Source organism: Typopeltis vanoorti, chromosome 25 (genome assembly GCF_054136105.1).
Source record: "Typopeltis vanoorti isolate ZY-2024b chromosome 25, IOZ_Tvanoo_1.0, whole genome shotgun sequence".
Taxonomy (NCBI): Eukaryota; Metazoa; Arthropoda; class Arachnida; order Uropygi; family Thelyphonidae; genus Typopeltis; species Typopeltis vanoorti.
Genome location: NC_143573.1, coordinates 52376531 through 52401898, shown reverse-complemented (window position 1 = coordinate 52401898; position 25368 = coordinate 52376531). Strand labels below are relative to the sequence as shown.

General features: G+C 35.2%; 1 protein-coding gene across 1 annotated transcript in view; it reads right to left on the bottom strand.

Annotated features, from left to right (window-relative positions):
• Positions 1 to 25368, bottom strand: part of LOC150092747 (uncharacterized) — a 236806-nt gene that overhangs the window by 178725 nt on the left and 32713 nt on the right. The window contains exon 3 of the mRNA XM_090414467.1: positions 16109 to 16195. Coding sequence (XP_090270593.1) covers positions 16109 to 16195 — 87 coding nt within the window. The remainder of the gene's footprint in view (positions 1 to 16108; positions 16196 to 25368) is intronic.

Below are 25368 nucleotides of genomic sequence, written 5' to 3'. Positions count from 1 at the left end.
TCAATGCGCGGTCGATGCTCATTGGAGTTTCTCCCTTTTTTGCTTTTAATAATGTCTAATTTCACTTCTAATGTAATGGCTTTCCTTTTCTTTGACACACTGCCATCGGAAGAGTCTGCCTTACGTTTGGGAGCCATATTGAAAGGTGAAAAGTCTCAAAAAAAAAAAAAAAACACAAAAGTGAGAGAGCGGATGTAAACAAAGCACGTGGTACCCAAAGAGTATATGCTGGGACCCAAGCAACGCCACCTCTCCCAAATAAACTCCGCTTAACAGCATATTCTTCTGCCATGCTCACAAACAAGTTCGCCTGCGATGTTTGAATTTTACATTGCACTGCTTCAAGTCTAAATTTATTTTTAAATTATTTATGGGATTACCGCTGTAAAGTCGAAACGATGCATGTCGATGACCCCCTGTATCTAAATTTTGAATTACTCATTTTTGTTGACTTGTTCGACATCAACTAAATAAAATAAAATAAAATAAATCATAATAAAATCAAACAATCTTTTTAAATTTATTAACATATCTGCTTGATACTTCAGAAACCACAGATAATTAACAGTGTTTGCACATGAAAATAAGCAAATATTTTTTTCAAATTCATTAAAGGTCTTGGACTCCCCCCTCCCCCACCAATATTTTATACTTGGCACTTGAAGTAAATTTTCCAAGTATGATTTCAAGGAAATCAAAGTTATGTAAGGCCAACCACAGATGGTTTTAGGCCTTGAATTTATTACATCATGTTGGATATCATGCCATTTCAGAAGCTTATTTTAAACTTGTGATATATAGCTATTAAATTCTATATAATATATGTTGAATATAGTAATTGTAAAATTCAATTCACATAGCATTTCAAAGTATCTATGAAGGCCTAAAGATGTAAAATATCAAACAATACCGAGATGCATCCTTGAGAACATCTTACTGTCAGTTTCCAATAGGGAAAACAAAAAGTTGCACTTAATATTTCCATTGGTAGGGTAACTCCTACCTTCCCACAAATCTCATTTGGCAGCAACAATTTAGTTCATGTTATGAACAAGTTCTTAACCATTCTGTTCTCTACTTTCACCAAAATTACTTACTTTACATATTGGATTGCCATTTTACATATTGGATTGCTACCACTGGTAACAATCAGACAAACAGAACTAGTAATAGCTGCATTACTGCTACTTCCCCCCCCCTCAATACTCATTAAATACTTGCATGAATGTTGAGACAAGAAATGTAATAGTAATACTGTAGTAAATTATTTTGCTCTATTCACCTGTAACAAGTCCGGGAGAAAAACTGAGGATTAAAAAAAAAATCTTCTAAGCATTTCATTTTACTAATGTGAAGCAAATTATTTTAAAGTCATACTAATATCATTATTATTTAGTTCTCTATAGATGCACTACTTTATTTTGGCATTAATTGTTTTTGAATATAGTTACTTTATTCGTATTACAATTATTCAAACTATAGCAAACTCACTGAGATAACAGGAATAATTTGTTATCATTTTCTATGGTGAATTTTCTTTATAACAGCAAAATGGTGCTAAAGTAAGAGATGATTGTAATGATTTTATAAAACTATCATTTAATGTTGCAAAATGTGCTTTTTAATACAAGATATTTAAAGGTTAATTACTTTTCTTTATTTATAAAAATCCCATCCACAAAAAGCTAGAAACCTACAGTGAGTTATACTGTAAGTGGTCATGTTAGATAAACCCAACATTTCCACAGATAGCAAAAAAAAAAAAAAAAAAGGAATCACTGTTTTTACAAAAAACGTTTTCTCATCATATCCTGCACTTATAGCAAACTCCAATCCAGTAACTGTGGATGAAACTGATGCAGCCCTTAAACTAACTAAAGCAAGTAAAACCCCTGATAATGATTGTGCCCTTCCATATTTTATTTCTTATGTTTGCCTAAAAGGCAAAAACCTGGACATCTAATTTTGTCTCCTTAATAATACATGATTAACAACTAACAAAACTTTGGCATCAATCAAAGATAATAGCCTTGCAAAAACCTGACAAGTCAACTGATGACCCTAACAACTACTGGCCTATAGAAATGCTCTGTACGCCTCTCAAACTTCTTGAAGAATTATCCTTTCTAGAATTTCTTCAAAAATAGTAATCTTACCCAATGAACAGGATGGGTTTAAACCTAGCACAAGTTGCTGTAATCAAGTCCTGGCTCTCACAACCCACACCGAAGCTGGACAGTAAAACTAGTTTAAAAACAGATACTATCTTCATAGAATTAACATCACTTCATGATCTGTATGGAAGCAAGACTCACTGTGTAAAACAATCCAAATAATAAATTGCCAAAAAAAAAAAAAAAAAAAACTCCTGCTAGAACAAATGCACTCCAATAAGAAAATAAAGGTTCATCTAAATTCACAAAAAGGAGAACTTTTATCATACAAGATGAACCATCATGCCACAAGGATCTGTCCTCACCCCAGCTCTATTCAACCTGTACATAGTGACATCTCTGAAACAGCCAGCCAAAAGTTTATGTTGACAACATAGCAATTGCCATCCAAGCCAATACTTTCCAAGGCCTTGAGAAAAAAAAGCAAAGATTTGAGCTCACTGTAAGACTACTCTGAAAACTGGGGACTATCTCCTAACCACAGCAAAATTATTTTTCAGCTTTCTACCTATATAACCATGAGCTCATAGAAAACTAAAAATAAACTTCTGCAATAGGACTCTAATTCATGAAAACAACCCTTGGTTAATACTTGATTGCAGTATCACATACCAACAACATTTGGAAAAAAACTAAAAACTAAAAAAAAAACACAATTGAAAACAATAAAAATACTAAGAAAACATTTATCAGTTGGCAAAAGTCAAATAACTGCAATAAAAGATAAGAATGGAACTATAATAAGGAACCAAGAACAAATCCTAAGCAGGCTAGAAGAATTTTATAAAAAAACTCTACAGTGATCATTCAATGGATAAATCAAATATAAATAACTCTTCTCCACTGTATATAGAATTCATCCCCTCATTCACTTCAGATGAAATAAAACAAGCATTAAAGCAAATGAAAAATGGAAAATGTCCTGGTGAAGACCTAATTCACATAGAATTAATTAAATGGGGAGGAAACAATATAATTCACCATGTCACAAACTTACTAGATCTATGCCTAGAAGATGGGAAGATACCAGAAAACTAGAAAAATGCTACTCTGATGCTGTTATTTAAAAAAGGGGACAAAGAAGAAGTAAAGAACTATAGACCAATTAATATTCTCTCCAATCTATATAAAATTCTCACAAAAGTAATAAACAGGTCAACCCCTCTTCTAGACTCAAATCAACCAGTTGAACAAGCAGGATTCTGTAAAGGCTTTAACACAATTGATCATATTCATGCAGTAAAACAAATAATAGAAAAAGCAGAAGAAAACCAATAGCCTCTCTGTTTAGCCTTTATTGATTATGAAAAAGCATTTGATTCCATCAAAACTAATGCAATAATCAAAGCACCCCAGAATCAGGGAGTTTCTGGAGAATATATGGACCTCCTCCAGGAAATATACCACACTGCAACAGCAACAATCCAACTTCACACAAGTAGCAATAAAATATCAATTGAAAAAGGTGTCTGACAAGGAGACTCTCTATCACCCAAAATCTTTACAGCAGCCCTTCAAGAAATATTTAATAATATAAACTGGGCAAACCTTGGTATAAAAATTAATAACAGAAACTTGACACACCTAAGATATGCAGATGATATAATTTTTGGAAACACTCCAGAAGACCTTAATATAATGATAGAAGACCTATATCATGAAAGCAAAAAAGTCAGTCAAAAAAATACACAGAGAAAAAACTAAAATCATGTTTAATCATTTTGTAACCAAAAAACATAATAATAGAAAACAATTTCTTGGAAAGAGTCTCTTCATATACATACTTAGGTCATCTCATTGATCGAAACTGTGGACTCCAAAAGGAAATAAATAGGAGAATTCAACTTGCCTGGGGTGCATTCAGAAAATTGAAAAGCATTTTTCAAAACAATGATGTCCCACTCTGTTTAAAAAAGAAGACATTTAACCAGTGTATACTGCCAGTCATCACATATGGTTGTGAAACATATGCTAACAAAAGCACTGGCAAATAAACTAACAACAACTCAAAGAAAAATGGAGAGGCTGATGCTCGGCATCACATTAAAAGATAAGTGAAACACCTGGATAAGAAGCCAGACTCACATCACTGATATCATTCTTCACCATAAGTGACTAAAATGGAAATGGGCCAGACATCTATCCAGAAGAGAAGATGAACAATGGACCACTATACTAACGAACTGGATGAGAAACAAGGCCAAGGACACCCTTAAAGAAGGCGGAGTGATGAACTGTCAAATTTTGTTGGGAAAAATTGGTCAACCATTGCCAAGAACAGAGAAAGGTGGAAAGAACTGGAGGAGGCCTTCGTCCAGCAATGGACAGAAAATGGCTGAAAAGAAGAAGAAGAAGAAAGATATCTGCCAGGAACAGGATCAACATTATAAACAAGCTCACAGGCACAACTTTGGGTTATAATGTTTTCACTCTTAGAGCAGCTGTGGCTCTTGTCTTCCCAGTGGCAGAGTCTGGAGCAGAAGTCACCAAATAGCTCTTGTAGTCACAAAGCTCAATATAACAATGAGAACCATCGTATCTTAAGGTCTACTCCTCTCCCATGGCTGCCTGTTCTTTCAAACATCACTCCTTTATGCTTCATAAAAGAAGGTACCATCAAAGAAATAACATAAACCTTCCCATACATCAAGATATCTGTCCACCTCCAGATCTCTCATGTGGCTTATGAAAACACCAGATGATGGTTCCCAAGACTGGAATGAACTACAAATTATAAAAATACCTGATCACAGATCCAACTATCAAACCTCAAGGAGTTAATCTATCTCGACATCTCTGGAGCCAGCTAAATAGATTTAGGGTTGGACAAGGCTGCTGTGTCGACTTACATTTGTGGGAAATTTCAGTCACCCTATGCATCATATCACTGATAACTGTCCCACACACATTCCTTTACTGCAGTCCTCAGAAACTTGTACTTACTTCTAAATAGTGTCATCATGATTATATGAACTGTTAAACTGTGTACAGTTTTGCTCATTTCTTGTATCTTTACCCATACAATAAATATTAAATGTTAGAGAAATATGGTGGAGGTGTTACTTCCTTCTCATGAAAACATATCGCCCAACAACTTTCATAAACAACCATATCACAAGGGAATTCAAACCCACTACTTGTTTCACAGCAATCCACTGAGGTTTTGGATGGAATTACAGCCAAAGCAGCTCAGGTGAGACTAGCAATGTGTATAAAATGTGTGTGTTGTTCTAGCCAGTTTGCCTGTTTTGTGGGATGAAAAACCCGAGTTTCAGGTCCACTTAGTCACTGTACAATTATCTGTATTACATTCAACATAAAGTTAAAGCTGGAAGGTATTTGTTTAGTCAAAAGTATTTTACAAGAAATCCCCATGTCTCTAGAAGAAATAAGTACAATAGCTTAAACTAAAAATATTACTTATAATAAATGAGATTACTTTTCTAGATTGGATTAACAAATTATTATTAAACTGGGTGGTTAGTTATTACAGATGCAGGAATAAGAAACATTATACAGTAACAGACTTTCTGTATAAAAATTTTCACTTGATTACAACATGACAAGAGATTATATTCTTGTTTACTCAAGTGTAATCAAAGTTTGTACATGAACTATCTTCATAACTAGACTACTTGCATATGAGGCTACTTTACCTCAATTGCTTCTGTATCCCATAATTCACAGTACTCCCTTGCAAATATATTGTTATGCATTATGGGAAGGATCACTACACAGACGAGTTTTGACTTTTAAGAAGGTCTCATCAATGGGAGGCAGACCACTGTGCAAAGAAATTGTTGGTATAAAGACTATCAAGCAAGAGTTGCCCACTATGGGCTTTTGGTGCTGAGTTTTAAAAACTTGCCTAAGCCATCAATTTTCTCCTTTGAGTTAATGGTTAGAAATAGGCCAATGGTCTCAGGTGGGCCAGTTGTTAGTTTTGTCCGGTTAATAGATGGAACCCTTCTGGGTTATTTGCATGGTAAGCCCAGTTTGGAGCAAAACTGTATTGTGGTCAGAGCTGAGTTTGTTCACAGCACTTATTAGTATTGGACATATCACTATGTCAAGGAAGTCAGGAAATACTGCCATTGTAGTACATGGATTCTAGAGGTCCTAGAATCACAACATATCCAGCAGCAGCAAAGTCGATGACAATTCTTCAGTTTCAATTGGTCCTGCTTTTCTGGCTATGTGTGTGCTTGATGTCCCCTGCTATTAGTAGTGTTTGTTTTGTGTCTAGAATTTTATGTAATTCTATTTCCCAGAGGCTTTTTCTTTGCTAGGGAAAAGTTGCAAATTAAAACAATACTGCATCTCTGCATCATGTGTCACTATTAATAAAGTGTGCCATGCCATACTGTTGACCATCCCAAAAAAAGAGTGCTGTTTGTTTGGACAGTGTACAGAGTATAATTTTCAGTTGGCCTGCATCTCCATTTGAGTGATTTCTAAGTTGGAGGTAGTGGTATTTTCAATTTCATTGTGCTCTATACTGTTTGACAAAGATAGCAGCTGCTCTTCCCATCCCTTAGTCATTGGACTTATCATTATAGTAAAGAATATAATTTAAGCCTTAGGCTGTCAGGAGGTGTGTTTTTGTTACCAACGATTATCTCAGCACTGAAGCATAATGTCAATTCTTACAGTTTGTGCATTTTATTTCCTAGACTACTAGCATTCCAAAACACAGTCTGTAATGAGTTAAGCTTTCTGTTAGCTATCAATTAATGTAATAAGGGTTGTTATGTCTCACAAATATGTCTGGAGTCCTGGCAGGGATATGACTTACTAAATTCATATATATCATCCAAAGTAGCTACTATGATTGCTGCTTTGCTGGGTGTTTGACTGGGTATTGGAGTTCAGGTTCCACTTGGTTTTCACACCACATCTGTCTATGAGGCATGTCCTTAGATGATCTTGGGTGGTCTTTTGGGGATGAGGGTATCCAACATTAGCTGATGCTTGTACAACTGTTAGCAGGACTTTTTGATTTTCATTTGCTAATTTTTGAGTTGCCAAGTATTGCCTTACACCCTTTGTACTTAGCAAGGTGGGGTCTGGCACAGCTGATGTATTTCACTGCCTCTACTTTTGTTTTTTTACAGTAAGCTGCTGCATGATTTTCCTAACATTTAACATAGTTAAAATCAGGTCTTACAGCACCATTGTGAAAGAACAAATTTTTGACAACAGTGGCATTGTCTGTTTGATGTCTAAGTTACAGTGGTTTTGATTTTACATCCAGATTGAAAACAGTGTTTAAGTCACAAATCTCTCATCACTGTTGATTTCTACCAGAAAGAGAAACTTTAGGAGTTTGTCTGCTTGGAGCATATGGCTAACACGTTAGAGGAATTTAGCTAAAGTTTTGTAGGATTATGGTGACTTCCTCAGTAGTCACACATTTTTTTGCCACACAGTGCCACCTTCAAGTTTTCTTTGCATTTTTGAGTAAAGATGTAATAAATGGAAGTTTTAATTGTCCAAGAATTTAGTTAGGGCATAATAGTAGGCTAGCATCTGTGGTGGCTGTATTCACTCTCCAGCCCCCTATTCCACTTCATATGTGTTTTGCTTCCATAGTGGAGGAGAGGTACAGCTCCAATACATATTGGTTCTGAATGTCATTTTTTTTTCAATGATGTCATGAAATTCATAGGTCAACTCTGGGGTGGTTTGGCAATGTACAGTCTGGAGCTCATGTCTGTTTGTTTTGAGGTGGCTGCTGGTCTTTTAAATTAAACTTACAATCAACTGAGACCATTTAGCTGAAGAATTCACAGAAATTTAAACAGGACAAGCACTTGTTCAAATCCTTGGCTTTAATGTCAGTAATGTAATCATAAATTCTATGTCTAAAAAGAAGGAATAAAATTACTAAGCGTCTAAAAGAAAAAAAAGTAAGTAAAACGGTATCACCATATTACTAAAATACTGTGGGATCAGAGACAAACCTTTTCACTTGGTTACAAAGTAAATTATACCTAAAAAGAAATCATATTTAATTTCTTTATATACTTTGTTTGCTTACACTTGGGTAATGGATTAAAAAAAGAATATTTCCTGTCAAGTATAATTTACTTTGTAACCAAAGTGAATTATTATACTTGACAATTGTAGAAAGTGAAAACAACTTTCTACAACAACTCTGATCTGGAATATTTTAATAACATAGAGAAGAAAAAGAAATTATACAATGACAGTATCTTCCTGGGTCTAGTTCCCACTGGATTTTGAGATTATCAAAATTAGCATTGGAAGTAACCCTTTCCATAATGCAGAGCAATACACACATCTGAAAGGGAGTGTGCTGTGCATTATGGGATAATGAGGCAAATGATGTGAAGTCAACATCCTCTACGTACCAGTAGTGTAGTTGTGAAGATACAGCATGTGTTCAATTTGCTTGCTTACACTTGAGTAAAGAATTAAAGTAAAATATAATTTCTTATCAAGTATAATTTAAGAGATTTTCAGCATAATGAGAATCACATTCAAGTTAGTCTATGAAACAAAGGCTCAATGTTATTTTTAGATTTTTAAATGATTTCCATCCAGCTCATATCTAGCCTGCTACATTTCAACATTCTCAATTTCTCTGTGTATTGAATATGAGCTTCTACTTTCTTTCTTTTTTCTTTTTTGAAGGCATCATTCAATATTTCTTTCCAATGTCTTCATTGTTATCCCCCCACTACATCACTTTCCTACTGCATCTTCATCTACAAAAGTTCAGCAAATTTCCCATACATAAAACAAACATGTTTCCATGTTGAATTGTAGAATGAGATACTAACTTTCCAAAAGTAAACCTTCACATCCATATATAAGACTGGCAAACCACTTTCACTTGATAAACCCTTATAATGATTCTTTGCATCCCACACAAGATTCAGATCCAGTCTTGATAACAAGGGTTGCATTACACATGCACAGTACAATCCCATAAAAATTAATCCACAGTTTCTAATTAGAGCAGAATTAAAATAGCATGAGAGATAACTGGTGTCCTCATTGCATATGCTGTATTGAACAGTACATCATCAATCCCTGATATGTACCCTCAAAGTAGTGAACACAATACACTGATAGTACTACATAATTAAGTTTACATTATTACTATCTTCATATCAACAATCTGATTTCAAATTAATCTGTTATCTGTCAGTCCCCAATATTGTTAGATCTTTCATTTCCACATTCTAAGACACTACACCTTAGATACTAAATGCATCAAAATACATAATTTCTATTTTCTGCTGGATCTTTTTCTTTCAATCAAAACCTATGTTGGGAAATCTCGATTCTGTTTAAGTGAACATACTACTGTGGATTGGTCTGATCACATATTCTTATATGCTAATGATGTCAAGTTCCTTTCTAATATCTTCATTTTTTGTATTGATTCAGCCACCAATGTCATTTGGTCACTCCTCCCACATCCTCCACCCTGATTTTTTTATTAAACCACCTTTAGAATTACAGCTGAAAACTAAGGTTATTAGGCCAATGTATTATTGTTCTCCAAGTAAAACTGATTTCAAGACTGTCTTGCACACTGCTAGTTTAATGTTTTGACTAATTTCCCTCTAATACATATAAAATTTATTCACTAGATTCCACCTATCCTTATTTGGTTCATTCGCTTGTCTATTTCCATATTTCATTTGCCATCTTCATTAAAATTTTGCTTTGACAGCTGAAATGTATTACCTTGAACTGAGCCGACCTGGCACAATAGGGCCATGGCCTCATGCTATCAACACCACACCTGATAATGGGCTTCATCAGACCACACAACTCTAGTCCACTCTACAGAGGTCCAGACACCAGACGAGGTGCAATGCCCGATGACGAGCTGTCAACAGTGGTACACAATTAGGGTGTTGGCTCCCATAGCCAACATGATATGCAGGAAAGCCATACTGTTCACTCACTGACTGTTTGGACATCTAACATTGAAACTGGATGTAATTTGTGCCAGCAGTGCCCTGCAATGGTGTACGTGGGTCTGTACGAGCATGGACAGTTCATCGATTCCGGTCATCAATGGCGTGTAGTTGACTACTTGCCTGCTGGGCACCAGTATGTCTGTTGATGGTATACTTGTGGTAGATCATTGATATGGTTGCCCTTGAGAACCCCAGGGTTCTACCACTTAAGCAATAGAATGAGTCATCTGCCTTGTGCCAATAATACATCCACAAAGTCACTATGATCGCTACATTTACCCACATTCATTGATTACAATACACTGTTGGGAAGCCCCAGTGTTTGCCCATTTACCATCTGTGTTCTATTTGGGTATGTTTCACTCTGCACAGGGAGATGCCAGTGTCAACTTCCCGTTGTCCTTATCTCTACTGTTTTGTCCATTGAATGTATTTTTAACATTCTTGTCTTTTTATTGTGGATTTTCATACCAAAGCAGTTCAGCAGTCATTTATATCAAACCATCTTTTTATATATCATTGAGCTATACTCACCTTTATAATTTTTCTTTACATATATAACTATAGCATCTTGAAGACATTTTCTTCAATATGCTAGACCTTATCATATACATTTTCCAGATTGACAAAACTTAAATACAGTTCTTTGCCTTGGTTTTTTCCATGATTTCTTGACTATTCCTTAAAATAAATATCTGGTCCTGGCACATCTCTATTTAGCATGAACTCAGCTTGCTCTTGCCAAATTTTGCCCCACAATTTTTCTTAGTCTCTTTTCAAATACATTTTGTATTGTTCAGACCTAGAATACTCTCAGCAGGAAATTCTTCTGTAATGAATGAGTGCTCTATAAAAAATAAATAAAAAAAATAAAAAAAAAATTTTTTTTAAATAGTATGTGTTCTGCTCAAAATTTAGGGAATTCAACCTTCTGAAGATGGCTTCTGAATTATGCAGTGTAGCCAATAAAACTTTCATACGTATATATTTGACCATTTCTTAGCAAATATCATCTAATCAAGGTGCTTTTGCACATTTCAAGTTTCTGGGAAGGCTCAATCAATCAGCAACATGTCTATCATATTGAACTTTAAAATCATTTATGCGTCCTGCATTCACAATGCACTCTGGCAACATGTTACTCACTAACAACTCTCCATTTAAAAAAAATCTACTCCCATACCCTTCTTCACCACATCTTTATACAACTTCCAAGGGATGGCCTCTCATTCTTCCCATCTTACGGTCCACTCGTTTTATAATTCCTTCGGTATTAATTTGGTAAAATCCCTTAACTTGAAGATCTTTATCATATTTCCTCTTTTCCCCCTATCCACCAAACTTTGTAATCTACATTCCCTCAACAACTGCATAACCAACACTCCAGAGTCCCCAATATAACTTTGGTCATTTGTCTCTGTATCCTCTCTAATTTTTCCACATCACAATGAAAGGTGACCTGATTAATACCTTATACAAAGGCGCCACCTCCTTATCTGTACACATTGAAGCCAGATCTCAAATATTAAGTACTAATTATAATAAATACTCAAACTAAATAAGTTAGAATGTTTGAATGTACCTTGAATCTTCCATATCAACTTGCAAGCGGATAAGCAAACTTTTTATTTAAATAATCAAATTCAAAAATTGATTTATCCCTTCAAAATAATAATAACAATATACCCTCCATGGAGTGGAGCAACAATATGATGTGCAGGCTAGTCTTTGCAACACTTACAATGTGTCCTTGAAACTTTAGTACATTGTCTACCATCATCCCAAATCTCATCCACTTCCTGAAACACACCTCCACCAATACAGTACATAGCCTTATATCTCCACGCCAAAAAATTTCAGCATTATAATATATGAACACTTACAGGCTAAGATACATCAGAAAGAAAAAAAGCTTTCTTAATTCTAGAGACTACAGCATAGGTAATTCTTAAATAAAAGTTTACATCAAGAGTTCTTTCACTCCTTTTCAAATGTCTCAACTCAATTTTTCTTTCTCATTCATTTGTGTGTGTGTGTGTGTGTACACCAATAAATAAATAAATTGAATATATGCTAATACAAGTGATGATAATGGCAAAACCGTTAATATAAAACTATCACAGCACATAACGTATCGATAAGGAAATATGATACACCGGGCTAGCTGAAGCCAGCCATTCAAGACCATTAACAGTTTATAATGATCCTGTTGTACCTTCCCTGAGACAGGAGATGGTGCCATTCCAATTAGTCTCCATTAAACACAAATTTACTAGCTTTTATTTTCATTTTTCAGGATAAAAAAAACAAAACAAGGAACTTGGTCACATTGCAATTCATATAACATTTGCACAAATGGATCTGTGAAAAGATTATGGGTGCATAACCCTTGTTCAAAAACGTTTTATAGTGCTTTTACATATGCAATTCTTAAACTAAGCTTGTCAAGAAATTATATTCTTGTTTTATCCTTTTAAGTATAAGCAAAGTACAGTGTATTCACAATTAAGCCTTGCATATAGAGGCCAATGATTTCATATTAATTCTATTTGCATCCCATGATGCAATACTCACACCCTTTCGAATACATAGAATACTATGCATTATGGGAAGGGCCATCTGAAAGGGTATGGACTTTGCATTATGGGATACAAAAGGCACTTGTATATAGAGGCCAGTGACCTCACATTAGTTGCTTTTGTATCTAAATAATGCAAAGCCCACATCTCTTTTAGACATAATTCTGTGCATTATAGGAAGGGCTATCCAAAAGGATGTGGGCTTTGCATTATCGGATACAAAAGCAATTAAATGTAAAGTCACTGACCTCTATATACAAGTAGCCTAATTGTGAACGTACTTCACATGCAAATTTTGTTTGCTTACACTTGGATTAAGGATAAAACAATAATATAATTTCTTGGCAAGTTTACCGTATATTATCGCGTATAATGCGATCCACATATAATGCGAACTAGAAATTTTGTTTGAAAACTAGCCCTAAAATGCCATGTCCATGTATAATGCGAATCTGTTAATCTTGTTCCATAACATTATAAATAATACAAGACGAATTAACGAAAGAAATATTTATTTTAAAACAAAATGTCAAAATACAAGACGAATTAACGAAAGAAATATTTATTTTAAAACAAAATGTCAAAATACAAGACGAATTAACGAAAGAAATATCTATTTTAAAACTAAATGTCAAAATCCTTTAAATTTTTCTTCTTCATCTTTTGAGTCGTCAAACATTTCATTTATAAATTCATCTGTAGGGATTGTGTCATCAGTGTAGCAGTTGTTATCGTCTTCATGTTCTCCAATTTGTTGTGCGTCATCCTCGCTTTCGTATATGACGTGATCTTCGGATCCATCCATTGAATTACTTATTCCACATTTAAGAAACAAGCGTTGAATCATTTCAGATGGTTATCGAATCCCATGCTTCTTTAACCCAGCTGGTGACTAGGGTGATCTCAGGCTTCTGAAAATTCCCACCCTTTGTCATCTTCACTAAACCAGATGACATCCATTCTCTCCATTTTTTACGTAAGTGATCTTTAAATGGCTTATTCAAGCTGACATCAAGCGGCTGCAAAACGGAAGTTAGACCACACGGTATGACTGCTAGGTCTGTACGTAGCTCACATGCTTTCTCTTTGCTTGCCTCTGTTAAATGCACCCGGAACACATCCCAGACTAGCATGCTTTGTTGACGTAACAAGTTACCTGGACATATGTTCCATACTTGATCCAACCACAATTGTACACCTTCTTCATCCATCCAACCTTTCTGATTGGCACGAACAATTACACCTGGTGGAAATTTCATATGCTTCGAAATTTTCTTCCTTTTAAACATCACTGTTGGCTTTAATTTGGTTCCGTCTGGTCTGCCATGCATGCTAGAACAACGGTAAAATATGTTTTTTCATGTCCCGTTGTTTTTATGAAGACACCCTTTTCACCAACTGAGTTTACTGTTTGATTCCCAGGCATATCAAAGTACATGGGCGTCTCATCCATATTGCCAATTTGTTCATATCCGTGACACTTCCATAATTTTATGATAAATTTACGAAAGGACTGCACTTTTTCTTCAAGCTGCTTTGGTAACTTCTGCACAATTTTTGTTCGGTGTCGTAATGTTAATGCTTTGTGTTCCATAAATCTGTTGTACCACCCAGGCGAAGCAAGAAAAGATGAAATACCTGACGTGTCCTTGAATTTACCATTCTTGAGTTGTAGAGCTCAAAAACGAATTGCATTTCTTGTTACTATAATGCCATCTTGTTGTTGCATCAAAATCCATTCATTTATTTCTTCTTTGAGTTCTGGAAAGGATGCTACATCTCCACGGCGGGCACGTTTCGTTTTGGGGATTTTTTCAAGACTGCCTTTTTGCTTATGCCAAAGTCTATTATTACTCTCTACTACACCAAATTCTCTCATAGCAACACTGTTATTATGTTCTTCTGCAAAATGCATGACATGCAATTTAAATCCTGCTTCAAAAGATGAACGTTTACGTTTCTGTAGGCTCATTTTCAGGCTAGGTTTGTTTAACGAATAATATTTAAAATGAACTGTGGTTAAACCGATATACCTAACTGTGCTCTATCTCACTGTGCTCTGTCATTCAGCAATGGAGAGAGCACCTGCAGATACGATGCGCGCTGGGTCACCGAATGCGAGTGGGTCAAGTAGATTTGGTTGCATAGGCATTAGGTAGTATATATTGTGTGGGTCAAGTAGATTTGGTTGCAGAGGCATTAGGTAGTATATATTGTGTGTGCAAGTCTAATAAGATGTTATATTTTTTAGGATCCGCATATAATGCGAACCCCTAACTTTAAGTAGTATTTCTTACCATAAATTTTTTGCATTATACGCAATAATATACGGTAATTTAATTTGCAGCTAAGTGAAAAAACTTTCTACATATATTCACTTCTTATTTCATGAGGAATCAATAAAGTATCAGTAATGGACAGAGGAAGAGTGGTGACAGAGATTACCTTCATTCACTCATTAAATTCATTGGTGAAATATAAACAGCTGTCCTGTTGCTGTTTTGAATATATAGTAGTTAATTCTATTTGGTATGCTGAAATGGTTAAGAGATTTCATTTGGGGTCTCTCAAACTCATCACTGTATAAAACATAAGAAAACATTGTAAATTCAAATACAAATTATAGGCATATGTTTAATTAATGATCACCTATTACAATACTATTAAGTATAAGGCAAGAGGGAAAAGTTTTTTTTATGGTTTTCTTAACTTTAGGAATAGAAAGCCCATTGCCACAATTAAAATTTAGGCAATACAATAAGGCAATGGTGTTTTCTTTAAATGAACATTAATACTTGGTGATTCTATGATGTAGTAATTTGGAATTATCCAAAAGAATTCTACAGCTAGTTGCATCACTATGCTGCACCAATCAAGACTTAATGTGGTTTTATAATCCAAATATACAGGTTGCACATGTTTATCAAGTCACTGCATGAGACTTGACAAACCTGGTAGAAACACAGGGATTAAGTTTGTCTTAATAATAATAGATGGTAATCTATTATTATTAATAATCTGAGTAATAGATGGCAGATATTGTAATGGTGTGAAGGTGGCAGTCATTTGAAACTTCTTGAAAATCCATGCAACACATTTGGGAGTACCTTTCACATAACAGATATGGATTCTACATACTCCACCATGATTTCAAAGGCTAACTATTTTAGTTAAACATCCAACCTTCTCACTGTAATTAAGTATTTCTTAAGTGAAACATAAGATCTTGCTTTGCATTGTATAAACAATACAGAAGACTCATCATGTGATACCAACAGTGTAACACAACCTTGGCTATCTGTCCACAATGAAAATGTTAACATTCTATGATCTAATAAATATGCTTACAAAAATCAGCATATCACTGGTGCAAATATGTTTTACTGATACTTACAGCAGGTCGGTAAGATGGACCACGAGCCCATTCAACAACAATACTCTGGCCCCTAAGCTCTCGTCCATTTTCATACTTAATAGCATCCTGGTGTGGGAAAAAAATGCATATTAAAAGATACACATTTGATGAGAGTCCAATTATTTTTTGTTAAAATAATCTTACTAAGAATTACTGCAATTATTAAATGCTCCATACACAAATAAAGCAAATGATCAGGAAAAAATAAATGACAAATGAGGATAACTCATTTGCATCTTTATCTGCAGATCCAAAAGCAATATATGAGAATTAAATAAGAAAATAAGCACAAATACCATATTTTCATATCAAGTTTCCTCATATATTACTTGTACCATGATTTCCGAAGTTAAATTCAAAGGAAAAAGTTTATGCAAAAAGACAGCCACCATGCCAAAAGGAATAGTACCATTTGCACTTTACTCTTGAGTGGGATAAGTCTGGTTGTGATTATGATTGAAGCATGCAAGTCTACAAAGCCAGTACATAATGTTTAATGTGTTCTCTGGTTAGTTGATCTGTTTTGGGCAGGTGAAAAATCAAGTTTCCAGGAGAAGAAATCTGGCACATCCATATGAGACCTTCAGCTAAACCTTGATAAAGATTCCTTGCATCCTGGATGGCATAAAAGCATGATCTGTGCTCAAATGCCATCTGAGTCAAAGCATCATAATGAAGCAAAGAAATTCTTTGCCAAAGAAAATCAAAAAGACAAGATTCTAGGATGGACAGTGTCACAGAATATGATATGCTACCTTGAGATGAAAAAAAGTCAAAAGGCCTGTTTGGGAAAGTAAAATGGAGGAGCACATCTGAAACAGCTATTATTTTTGTTATTATTTAGAATTACAGCTGAAACTACTATATGCCTATGAGGCTGCAGTAATTGTGTCTGTTAACTGTATGTGTTCTTTGGGTCAGGTCACTTGTTTTACAGAATGAAAAACTTGAATTTGCAGGAAGAAAACTCTGCCACCTCCAAATGAGAATGACTAATTCACTTTCAGTTGAAAAGTACTTATAAAGGTTCTTTGCAGAAAGAATTCAAACCTATGCTTTCCAACAAGTCTGAATAAGCTAACAAATATGGAAATGGTCATCACTGAGGATGGAACAAGATCATGTATATGTAGAAGGTTCTGAAAGTTGAGAGTTTATTTTTCACTTGGTTAGACTATAATAATATCAATCTGCAAGGAGATGTGCTTTGCATTATGGGAGATACTGAGAAAGGAGTGATGAGAGCTTTCTCCACCTTTGCAATGAGTTGCCCAGTGTTCTACCACCTTACCCCAGTCCTGAAGATACTTTCAGGTGCAAACTTTGTTTGCTCACACTTGGATAAAGGATTAAATTAAACTTATTATTGTCTAACCAAGTGAAAAATAAACTGAACATCTTTCTCTGAATCCGGAGTAATTTAATAATAAGGCTGTACACCCTTTGGCAACTCCTATAGGTTGGGATGACCTCTCACTGCTTCTGCCTTGGCATCTCCACTACTGGGCCTGGCTCCCACTGACGAGACCTCAATAAAGGTCGAAACCGGTATGGGTAGTATGGGTAATAAAATGCAATGAATTTTTTGCAAAAAAAAGCACAAATTTTCAAACTTCTTTTGTAGTCTCATCAACTCCTCCCACATACACATAAGCCAAATTTGTTGAGGTTTGGATAATCCAAACCTCAACAAATTTGGCTGCATGAGATTGCCTCAAATCTGGGAAACCTACATCAGAAGACCTCAGCCCAATCGCCCAAGAATACCAACATTGCCCACTAGGGGGCACCAGTAGGACTTTAGGAGAAAGAATAGCTTCCTGCTTCGTCCTCGTTTACTGTGCCTGCATGCACATGTCTTGCTCACAAGTTCCTGTTGAATATGGCAACGTGACATTGCCGAAATATTGGATTTGTATTAAAAAGTTATTTTAATGTATATCCTAGTCTATGTTGTTATTTCCCTAAACTATTTAGTAGCATCTAAACTTCTATCTGAAATTTATTTATGGAAAAATTTGAAGCCCTAACACAGACAATCTTGAAACCACATGTTTGGTGGAATATGCAGATATGTTTAGAAGTAGACACCCAAAAAGCAGCAAAGATTTTGTACATTTCCTAAACAATCATCATCCAAAAATCAAATTCACACTAGAAATAGAAAAAAAGATAGTAAATTACCACTCCTAGATACATCTAGAAGGCCAACAAAAACAATGCTGGAGGATCAATGTTAGAAGCCTACAGAAAAGAAACCCACATGGAGAGGTACTTGCATGCAAGCTCATTTTACCATCCTCAACAAAAATTAAGTATCACTGCAACTTTAAAAATACAGCCTTAAATATAATTAAGGATAAAAAAAAATCTTATTATGCCAATTCCTCCAAAATGGCTACTCAAGGAAGTTATTCCTTGCAGAAAAATGGTTTTCTGACAAAACATACTATCCAGTAATCAATTACAAAAACCTACAAACCAGTTAACACCTCAGAAAAACAGAAACCAGGGAAGTATAGTTCATGACATCTGGAAGCCTTTGATTCATGCAGAATATACAAAACCTCTATTTTGCAAGCAGCCACCTACAAGTTTTACCCTACGATATACAGACAGCAAATGACGTGTCTAATGATAAGTGAGTTGCTAACTGAATGACTGTTCAATATCTTTCACAATTTACTAAAAATAGCATTTAAATCTTCTATGTTCCTTGTAACTCTTTCTAAAGATGCTGTGAGGCAAAGAAAGACAGTGAAATGATAATTAATTAAACAAAAATCTATAAGCTTTTAATTGTTTTTATAGTTGATAAAAAGCCTTCAGTTATAAAAAGGTTCTGGATTTGGTAGGTATAGTAATAACAAATACAGGAAGCCAGGACTCAATTTAAGCTGTAAAAACCACAGGATGAAGAAGATTCTGATGTACATCTTCATGGTATCAAAAAATGCAGCAAAAACGGAAGGTATTTTAGTTTAAATAAGTTTAAAAAGTATCTCTGATGTCTTGATATATTATTTATGATATAATTACTTCAAAGTTTTTAATAAGATAATTTCCGAGTTCAGGGAGATTTTGCAAGCCCAAAAGATTGTTATTGTAATTAATCCATATCAAATAATATATATACCAATATAACCAACACAATTAAAAATGTTTTTTTCTTTAATCCTACCAGTTTCAATATAAATATTTTTTTGTTAGATTTCAGATTACTCAATGTTTTTCATTTGTAGTGATAAACGGCTTTTAACTTAAATATTCAACCAAATCAAAAAACTAAATTATTTTACAATGCTCAATTATCAGCAAAATAATACAAATACAGTAGCACATGTCACAAATATATTATACAGTAATTTAGCCTAAACCTCTTCACTGCAAAGTAGGAGAAAATTGATTAAATCAAACTTACCTGGAACAGATGGCTTATTTTTTCTTCATGAGATTAGGATTTCTGTTACTGAGAATTATATATAATTTCTGTTACTGAATTATTTGAACTGTATATAATTTGTGGTACTGATGGTATATGTTTCGTGTAGGCATCAAATCTCAAAGATAAACTTCAATATGATAAGAGAAAAAATAAACACTTCACAATGATCGAACTTAATCCATTACAACCTGTCTAATGATGTCAACCCAAGTTTGTTTGTTTGTTCGTTTTTTATTAATCAGAGGTTTAATAATTCTTGCTGAGCCAAAGCTGCTAGATTGTTTGCTATTTAAAGAATTGTATATCTGACAAGATATTATATACTTGTTTATATGCAATTTTACCCAAACATAAGCAAACAGTAAGTCTGCATCAGAAATATCTTCATAACTAACTACTTGTATTACAAGAGCACTGCTATCACTACAAGCTATCTTTATCCCATAATGCACAGCACTTACTAGGATGTATACTGCCTAGATTATGGACATTATTAACTTGATGCCGACAAAACAGCTAGCATATCTGCATATCAACAAGCTGTAGGTTTGAATTCCACTGTCAGTAGGGATGTTTTGTAAATGTCTTCAAGTGATAGATGAATAACAGCCTTGTGTGATGGGATTCACATAAAAGATTGATTCTAACCTTTATTGGAGTCTGAGGGTTGTTGTAGTAGGAAGCTAGACCTCTTGATATACTATATACAAACAGCAAAATGATGCAATATTCTATTTCTGCTGTAACTAGATACATACATACTATCTAAAGATATTGCATGCTAACTTTTTGCTTACATACTAGGATGAAAGGAGATAGTTGTATTAAAGTTGTTACATCAAACTCGCCTGCACACCAAAGTACCGTTTAATATGTATTAGTGCAAGTACAGCAGGGATGGAATTAATGGATTGCACATGAATGAATTTGCAAAATCAGGAACACTAGCTATTCGGATGGCATCCTTCAGGTAAAGCAAGCATGAGAAATGAAATGAACTTAACATGATTAAACATGCTGAATATAGTTCCTTGGGTCTTAAATATGAAAGAGGCAGTCATTACAAGACACCATTGTAGTTGTGGATGCACAAGGATAATGCAAGACATGTAAACTATAGCCATAAGCATCAGAAATTAAAGGTGAGGAGTTCTTGACAATGAGTGGTTTCACTTGGTCAAAAGTTAATAGAATTAGTGAGACCTCGCTGGCTGAGAATGATGTAAAGGGCATTGCATTTTCAGGAAGGAGAGATGGAACAAGATGGAGGGAGGTGTACTGTTGATAGCAGGAAAAGTTTAACCAAAAAAAGCAAAAAGACAGAGATGGAAAGCACTGCATTTGAGACTAAAATAAACAGGAAAAATAGTCATTTGCTGCTACTGGCTAGAAAGTGCAAGGATGCAGAAGACATGCATTATCATATTAGTTCCATAAATGTAGGGCAGATAATTATTATGGAAAACTTAAACTACAGGGAAACATACTGAAAGAGAAAAAAAGGAAATGAGATATACGAAGGTAGTCTGAAAAGTTCTCGGCCTAACAATGAAAAAACATATTTATAATTTCAAAAATTATTTTTATTTTTTAAACATAATCTCCCTTAAGACTAATACATTTATTCAGAGATGCTCCAGCGCAATTATCCGGTCCCTGTAGTGGTTCTCAGTAAGATCTGCAAAATACCCCTCTACAGTTGCAATCACCTCTTGATTCGAAGAAAAACACTGACCAGCGAGGAAGAGTTTTAGTTTTGGAAAGAGATATAAGTCAGAGGGAGCCAAATCTGGGAAACAGGGTGGATGTTGGAGGTTTAACTTTCAACGTTCAACTCTAAATCCAGAATAATTTAATAATAAGGTGAGACACCTTTTGGCAACTCGTATGGATAAATATGACTTCTCCATTGCTTCCACCTTAGTATCACCACCTCTGGGTCTGGCTCCCACTGACGAGACCTCAATACCTCAATAGGTCGAAACCAGTCTGGATAGTGGCCCTTCCCTTAATGTATAGCATTATACATGTCTGCAAGGAGTGATGAGAAGTTGGTCCACCTTTACAAGTTGCCTCAGTCCTGAAGATACTTCAGGTGCAAACTTTGCAAACTTTGTTTGCTTCTACTTGGATAAAGGATTAAACTAAATATATTATAGGTGGATGTTCCAACAATTCATAGTGCAGATCCCTTAATTTTCCCATTGCCAAAACACCTTTGGGCAGGTGCATTATCCTGATGAAAAATGATTTTTTTCTTCTGCAAACCAGGTCTTTTCTCATGAATTTTTTTGTGTAGTCTGGTTAAAAGATCGGAATAATATTCCCCGGTTATTGTTTTACCCTTTTCAAGATAATTAATAAACAAAATGCCGTTAGCATCCCAAAACACTGATGGAACCAACTTTGTCTTCTTTGGTGCTGAACAACTGGCTTCTGTCCACTGTTTTGACTGCTGTTTGGATTCTGATGTGTAATGGCGAATCCAAGTCTCATCCATAGTAATAAATCGACACACAAAATCAGTTTTATTCTTGTTAAAACGCTCCAAGCACTCTTCAGAGATTTTCATGCGAGTGCGTTTTTGATCTGCTGTGAGCAAGTGCGGCACCCATCCTGCGCAAAGCTTTTTCATCTGCAATTCTTCGTGCAAAATATATCCCACACGTTCTTATGAAATGCCTATAGTTTCAGCAACTTCACACACTTTGACTCGCTGGTCATCCAATACCATATCGTGCACTTGATCAATGATTTCTGGTGTTACGCTTTTGGACGTCCTTCACGTGGATCATCTTCAAGGCTGGTACGGTCACATTTAAACTCGGCAGCCCATTTCTTAATTGTCGAAAACGAAGGAGAAGAGTGCCCATAAACTTTTATGAACTTTGAATGAATTTCTGTTGCCATTCGACCTCCTTTTACAAAGAATTTTATAACCACACGATACTCAATTTTATCCATTTCAAGGGATAATACAGACAACACTTTTGCTTCAGACAGCTGTATAAAACAAACTACTTGATGGAATGACTTGCAATTCACATGCATTGCATGCTTATGAAAGATGTGCCAACAAAGTTGATACATCTGTCATAAGCACGTAGAATTTTCAGTAAATAGGTATGTGGCGAATTAGAAGAGAGAGAGCTTGGAGTAGTGACGTAGCATAAAAGACGGCAAGAGAAAAATGTAACCAGTAGATGAGAAATCGCCAAGAAGTGTTTGAGGGGAAATAGTATCAGACTATGAACTGTCACAAGGATAAACCAATCAAGTGAGAATTATATGGATCAGGAGCATCAATAAACAAAATCAGCACACACACAAAAAAAAAAAAAAAAAAAAAAAAAAAAAAAAAAAAAAAATTGCAACCAGCAAGCACACAATCAGTATACAAAGCACAGGTAAAGTGTGACCAGCATTAGTAAAGAAGACAAAATTGGATAATGAGAGGAAACTAGCTAAACAGACCAGCTCTTTTTTCCATGGCAAGTAAAAGAAACGCTGTTTATGCTAGGATAAATGTAATGGATGCACAATGTGAAGATAACAGAACCAGAAGGAATAGATGAATTACTAGTTTATCACTTTTGTGAGGGTATCTCATCCAAGTGGAGATACTGCAATGACAGGAACTTATGTTAAAATAGAGATGCTTAGAATATTACCAAACCTCAATATGAATGGTGCTGTGGGAATGAATGGCATATCAGCCTGTAGATTACAAGGTGGAAGAGGACTAAAGTATCTCTGACTAGACCATTTAACTTCTATCAATTTGCCCTTTTCCCATTCCAAAGGAGTGGGAAAAGGGCAAAATAATTCGATTACACAAAGGAGGTTCCAAGACAGAGGAAGAAAAATTACAGACCAATCAGTATCTCAGGAATAAAGGAGAAATTATTGGAAAAACTAGGGCAGATTTCAGCAAAGACAGAAATGTGCTGCTATTTTTATACGAAGGGGCAGCATAGCCAGGTTTTGCCTGTCTTTTGCAGCAATAAAATTTTGCAAACAATAAAGTGACAATGAATTCAATAAAGAAAATGGCTACAAATGATTGCTAGACTTCACAAGGGCATTTGACAGGATACCAATGGAACTCTTATGCAAACTGGAGCAAATGGGAATGGACATGACATTATGAACAATAAGAGAATGACAGATGGATGACATCAGAGAGTAGTACATGGTGGAGTAGAAGCTAAGAGAAACTAGGTGATGTGCTGCAGGGCTCATCACCTGGGCAGATATTTTCCCTCCATTTCATGGCCAATTACGATTGCTGTGCAGCCTATCTTAGAGGAAATGTGGAAGTGTTTGACATTCTGAGATGTTCATTCATGTGGACTTCTACAGACTGGCCAGTTTCCATGTCTAGTAATTTTCAGGATATTACAGCAATGACTACAGTTTTAGGAATGAACTGAAGAAGACTTAATGCATACACAGTAGTATTTTTGCAATTGCTGGAGAGAGCACCAATCTATAGAGATTAGCTCCTTTAAATGAAAGATATCTTTAAACAGTCGGTATTTTGTTATTGTAGCCATTTTAATGTAACTGGTGTATGAGGAGATGTAGTTCAACATTTTGCTTTTCTTCATCTTGTAACAATGTTAAAACATGGTGATGTAATGATTTTAATTACACCTGTTTTTTGAATTAACCAATTGAAGTGAAGCTTGTGCAGGAATCATCCAGTTCTGGATATCTCTAATCAATGATTTTGCCGATACATTTTCAAAGATTCGCTGATTTGAGTAGATTCTTCAATAAGCACACATCAATAAAGAACTAACATCTAGGCTGGCTAAAATAAGAACTAACATCTAGGCTGGCTAAAATAAGAACTAACATCTAGGCTGGCTAAGATATCAGATGCCACTTGAGGGTTCTTTAGCTAAATAAACTGGTCCACAAATTTTTTCATGGAAACTTTAACCTATGTAGTGTCTTGGAAATTTCACTAAATATTTAGACAAGTTGGGAAGCTCATGCTATCATCAGCAGGATGGACTGTGAAATGTAGTTTGTACAATGTAATGTACCAGATATGCATGGGGGTCAACAAGTGTTCTGATATAAATTTCTAAGTCTCCATCTAAACACATTGATCCAAATGCTGCAAAACTTTGCAAGAATACATTATGTGTCATGCAGAAGCAATATCTGGGGGTTGGGGTGGAAAGTAGTTTCAAACTTCACCACCAGGGGTACTGTGTGTTGTACCGAATGTATATGTAATTTTTCTGTGTATGTAAGGAGAAAAACAAAACAAGCATAAATAACACATTTTTATTCACTTCAGTTATGGATTCACAAACTGTATTGTTCAATGTGTTGCCCTTCCTTGTATGCCACAAGCTGCATCCTTTGCACACTGTGTTCAACGGCAGAATGCAGTTGGTTGAAACTAATGTCGAGCACATGCTATGTTATGCCATCTTTCAGTGCTGGCAAGTTATCAGGATAATCTGAATAAACCCTGTCTTTGAGAAATCCCCATAGCCAGAAGTCACAGAGGCTCAGATCAAGTGAATGAGCGGCCATGCAAGAGACGCATGGCTGATCACTCTGAAATGTATTTGAAGAATCTCCTGTATGGACTGACCAATGTGTGTAGGGGGTGCTGTAGGTGTGGTACAACAAGGTAGGTGTGTGTTCATCATATCACAACACCTCTCAACAGTAACTGAGTGGGTCACAGTACCCGACTGGGAATGTCCTCAAAGAAGAATGATTCAATGGTAAACAAAGCTGTAAACCCACCAGACAGTAATTGGATTGC